We start from the raw sequence: 5,394 nt of genomic DNA on the forward strand, positions 1-5,394 counted from the left end.
TATGCCAACAATATATAATATGCTCATTATTGTAAGGACCAATCCTAAAATAACCAGGAAGCACTACTCTGCTAAATATATACTCATATGATTGAGACACATATAAAGTCAATAATGCTTTCTATTATTACCATTGTATCTGATAGGTCATTGACGAGGTTCGTACTAATAATTATGCTAAAAAAGGTGTCGTACCACGAAATGCCCCCATGCATTATGCCATAACACATAAACAGCCAAATGTGAGATTATGTTGTCCATAATTCATCAAGCAAAAATTATTGTTCAATTACATTTAACTATGGCTACTGTACTATACCTGAAATAAATTAATTAATTAAATGTTGCATAGTCCATTTTTTTCCAACATCATCATTGGATGGTCTCACACTCATGATGGCCCCAAAAAGCTATATATCTATGCATACCCAATATTTTAACAATAAAGGGTATCTCTATTTAGAATGTAATTAACTATTCATGCTCAATAAAGTATCCAAGGAAGGAATGTGAGATAATGAGAGACGGAAAGAAATAGAAAGAGAGAGAGAGATAGAGAGAAGGAGAAGGAGCGAGGTTTCTTTTGACAAAGGCTGGTCTGCATGTTAGAATAGGGTTAGCTTTATTTGTTTTTTTTTTTTTTAATTTTCTATAAAGAAACCAAATAATATTATTATTTGCACACTTCAAAAGTTAATTAGTACCGTAGACACTAATTATACCATACTTATATCAAATCAGATCTTACTCATCTTTTTTGTATTTTTATCCTTAAATTTTAAAAGTGTTTACTTGATTATATGCTTCGTTCTATTTAATATGTACAAACAACATTTTGAAAAAAAAAATACCATCAACACGTTCTTTCAACAATTTGGTCGATCCAATCCATTAAGATACTTAACAACTTTTTTCATCAGAACTATTATACAAAAATATAAAAATTACAACAAAATTTTATCCCATGAAGTTGAATGTTACAGCAATCAAATTGGCACCATTAAAAACAAACCATGAATTTTCCTTATACTAATTAAATAAGAAAAACACCCAAATAATGTTGAAACAATATTGTTATCTTTAAGAATCATACTGACGCAATTGTTAAATATGGCACTATTCTTTTCTTGATAAAGTTTTAGAAACTAATATTACAATCAACATTTAACATTAAAAAAAAATCTAAAACTCTTAAAAAAATATTCAAAATTTAAAGTCAACAAAAATTCATTTTTATTAGTAAAATTTATACTGAATTTATTTAACAATTTATTATAATATTACTTTCTTATCATTACTCTTTTTTCTCTTAGCCATACCCGACCCTTATTAACATACACTAGCAGATTCAACTTGTAAACTAAAGAAGTGATGAGATAGAAAAACAGACAAAGTAGTAGTAATTGAAGAAAGAATTACTATTACTGTAATAGTCTAACAAATAATAATCTTGTAATTTAAAAGTCTAAGTACATAAAAAAGTGTACACTACTTACTTGATATTTGTCAACAATACTACAAGACCAACCATTATTATTATTTTAAATTAGTACTTAGTTAAGAGTAATTTATACTTGTAGTTTTAAGAATTTATATACATAAAATAAATAGTCAGAATTGGTATATATAATAAATTAAAATAATTTAATATTTATAGTACTGAAAATTGTTAAAATTTGATGTGTTAATTGAGAGAGTTGTTTTAAGAAAGGTTCCGTAGCTGGTCCGGTGCCATATGCTAATAGCTTTATAGCTGAGAAGGGAAAAGCCATATACATACATACATAGCACCGCCCTCTCTCCTCTCTTCTTCAAAAGCGCACCCTATTCTCTTCTCCCCTATTCTGCATATCGCATTTGTTCTTCTTGAATCTCTTGAGAGAGAGAGAGAGAAAGAAAGAGAGAAAGTAAGAGATGGAAAGAATGTTCCCTCCAAAGAAGCCCTCAACTATGAATTCCCATGACAGACCCATGTGTGTTCAAGGCGACTCGGGTCTCGTTCTCACCACTGACCCCAAACCTCGCCTCCGTTGGACCGTTGAACTCCATGAACGTTTCGTTGATGCTGTTACTCAGCTTGGTGGCCCTGATAGTACTATTCTTCTTCTTCTTCTTTTCTCTTTCTATCTAATGGGTTCTTAATTTCTGGGTTCCCGTCGTATCATGGATTTTTCCTTTTTCGATAATAATGAAACGCTCCACTCTCAAAAGAAAAAATAATTCTAAAATGTAAAACTAAATCTGTAACTTTTAAGTTTCTTTGTTCTGTTGTATTCTGATCTATTAGAGAGTGGTATATTTCAATATGGTTTCGAAGATCGTCACTACCATCTACTTTTGTTGAGTTTTTTGGCTAGCTAGACAAAATAGTAGTTAAATTAAAGATATATGAAGATGTTAATTATTACATGAGTATATATTATTTGGGAATGCATAATATCAATCTTTTAACAAATAGTCTTTTTATTTATTTTAATTTGCAGAGGCGACTCCTAAAACCATCATGAGGGTTATGGGTGTGAAGGGTCTCACACTTTACCACCTCAAGAGCCACCTTCAGGTTTGAATTGAATAGAAACTAAAGAATTAAATCATATAGTTTTAGCATCCTTTTTTCCTTTTGCTTTTTGTTCACAACACTTCTGTTGTTACACAAACAACTACACATACTCCCGGTTCCCAGATTTTGTCATAACATATATGTCTCTCTCTCTTTCTAATTTCCTTTAACTTTTTGTTATTTGTTTGTTTGCATTTTCGTATATAGAAATTTAGGCTCGGGAAGCAGCCCCACAAGGAATTCAACGATCACTCGATTAAGGATGGTATGAGAGGTGACTCACTCGATCTTCTTTCTAGGGTTCTTCCATTTTATTTTTTTATATGATGCGATCTTCTATAGATTTCATGATGATAATCTCTTTAATCTTTTTGCACTCTCATCAGCTTCGGCAATAGAACTGCAACGAAACACTGCCTCGTCTTCTGCCATGATTGGCCGTAACATGAACGAGTATGCAGGGGAATTCGGGTTTTTTTGTATGTGTTAAAAAAAAACTATGAAACAGTAACTCACACATGGTTGATGCGATTAGGATGCAAATAGAGGTGCAGCGAAGACTCCATGAACAACTTGAGGTAAGCACAAACGAATCCTTTTTCAAATACATACATACGGCTTAAAATAAAATAGGTTCGGTAAAGAAAAATAGCGGGTAAATAAGTTATTTTTAATCCAAATTTAATTAAATTTTTATTCTTCCTCTTTTTATATATTTCTTTTTTCTTCTTCAATTAATTTTTATTGTACAATAAATCATTAGACTAACTTAATTGAATTTAGTTATTGAAAAAATAATTTGATCATATAACATAAATGTTTAGCAAATTAAGACATTTTGTCAAAGAGATAGACATAATTTCTTTCTTTAAAAAGAGAAAATGGTGGTTTGTTATGGCAGGTGCAAAAACATCTTCAGCTAAGGATTGAGGCACAAGGAAAATACATGCAAAGCATATTGGAAAAGGCGTATCAAACCCTGGCAACTGAGAACATGGGGGCGGTGGCGGCAGCGGCAACGAACATGAAGGGGATTGGAGGCGGAGCCCATGGAATCCCTGACATGGGTGTCATGAAGGACTATGGTTCCCCTCTAAACTTCACATCTTTCCAAGACCTTGACATGTACGGCGGCGGAGGCGGAAATGACCAAATTGACCTTCACCAAAACCTGGAGAAGCCAACCCTTGACGGTAGTGGATTCCTTCCAATCAATGAGGGTCTTTGCCTTGGTGGGAGCAATAACAATAGTAATAACAAGAAGAGGTCAAACCCTTATGGTAGTGGCAACAACACTGGGAAAAGCCCTTTGATTTGGAGTGACGATCTTAGGCTTCAAGATTTGGGAACAGCTTCTTCATGCCTTGGTGATGATCCTTTGTTCAAAGGTGAACAAATCCAGATGGATCATAGAGGAACTCATGAGATTGATCCAATGGCTGAGATCTATGACACAAAGCCTGTTCTTCAAGGTGCTGACGGAGATAACAAGAAATTTGATGCTTCTATGAAGCTTGAAAGGCCTTCACCCAGAAGGATGAGTCCTATGATCAGCACTGGAACCATGGCACAAGGTAGAAGCTCACCATTTGGATGAGAATGCTTCTCGATTGTAATTGATTATGATGATGACGACTTAATTAAATAACTCTCTCCGAATAGTATCATATATCTAGGGTTTTTTTCGAGTTGGGGTATTTTGGTAAAATTAGAAGCTCATACGAGGGTTATTTCCTCCTCTCATCAAGTACTGTTTATTATTATGTGGGTATAATGCCGTTTGCATGGCCAAGTATATGAGTCTTATTATTATTATTCTAATTCTAACTTTTATTAGTATAATTATCGTATAAGCACAAGTGATTATGTGCTTGAAATGTGAGCATTATTCTCACTTGGTTTTTCAACTTCATTTTGATGATTGGTTTTTATGTATGTATGTTTGTATGCTGAGCTTGTTTCAATATTCAATATTCAATTATTGTTTATGGGAAAATTAGTTACTTGCATGTTGTTATGATGATATGTGTGAAAAATTCGAGGATATAGAGATAACTTTTCTTCTTTTTAACCACGTTGCTGGTTTTCTCTTTATATCTCTTTTTTCTTGGACCCCCACTTCTCTACTGAATTTTTTTTTTAGCCTGACATCATTTATGAAACATTCTCTGCGTCACTACTAAGCAGTTTCTAGCTTCCTAAAATATATTTATTCGCTAAGATCGATGCTATTGCTATGTGGTGATTAATACTATTTTTTTATTTGTAAAATAAATTCAGGTTGCTTCGAGTATAGTGTGTGTCTTGGGAGCGCTCTTCTAAATTCCAATAATTAAGTTCTAATCATGAACAACCCGTGTTGTTACATTATTTATATTAACTGTAAAAGTAAAATAAAAAAAAAACAAAAATTGAAATTATTAAAAGATAGAATGCATTTTCGTATTACTGCAATATTTAATTTAATATTCTCTCCTTGGATTTGGCGGTGTTTTTTATAAGGTGACTTAGCTTTAATTGCTAAATTCAAGTAATTCGGTTAAACCTTTATATATAACGGTTAGGGACATTAATCATTATTAGTTAGTTAGAACCAAGTTAGTTATGCCCAATGATTGAAGACAAATCTCTCGGGAAAATAGAACAACCCCAAATTTTTCTTATTGTTATTCAATATGTATTTTTAAAATTTTTAATGATAAAAAGATAAAACCGGGCCTCCAAGCATGTAATATGGAATTTGGAAAGATAGGAGCAGTGAAGAAGGAGAAAAGGTTAAAAGAGAAGAATAATTAACTTTAAAATGCTAAGTCATTTTCCTATATAGTGTTAGA

At 32.4% G+C, this 5,394-nt stretch overlaps 1 protein-coding gene across 4 annotated transcripts; it reads left to right on the forward strand.

Annotated features, from left to right (window-relative positions):
- Positions 1 to 1,770: 1,770 nt before the first annotated feature.
- On the forward strand, positions 1,771 to 4,375 carry LOC107458743 (myb family transcription factor IPN2). 4 transcript variants are annotated; one of them, XM_016076944.3, is made up of 6 exons: positions 1,771 to 2,092; positions 2,484 to 2,560; positions 2,768 to 2,825; positions 2,947 to 3,013; positions 3,069 to 3,138; positions 3,462 to 4,375. In XM_016076944.3, the coding sequence occupies exons 1-6, from the start codon at positions 1,915 to 1,917 to the stop codon at positions 4,155 to 4,157; spliced, it is 1,146 nt and encodes a 381-aa protein (XP_015932430.1). In that variant the 5' UTR covers positions 1,771 to 1,914; the 3' UTR covers positions 4,158 to 4,375. The 4 variants fall into 4 exon arrangements, with proteins under 4 accessions (XP_015932430.1, XP_015932429.1, XP_015932432.1 ...); XM_016076943.3 differs by having other exon boundaries at positions 1,772 to 2,092; positions 2,768 to 2,834; XM_016076946.3 differs by having other exon boundaries at positions 1,772 to 2,092; positions 3,096 to 3,138.
- Positions 4,376 to 5,394: the final 1,019 nt, after the last annotated feature.

The sequence above is a fragment of the Arachis duranensis genome, chromosome 7, assembly GCF_000817695.3.
Source record: "Arachis duranensis cultivar V14167 chromosome 7, aradu.V14167.gnm2.J7QH, whole genome shotgun sequence".
Taxonomy (NCBI): Eukaryota; Viridiplantae; Streptophyta; class Magnoliopsida; order Fabales; family Fabaceae; genus Arachis; species Arachis duranensis.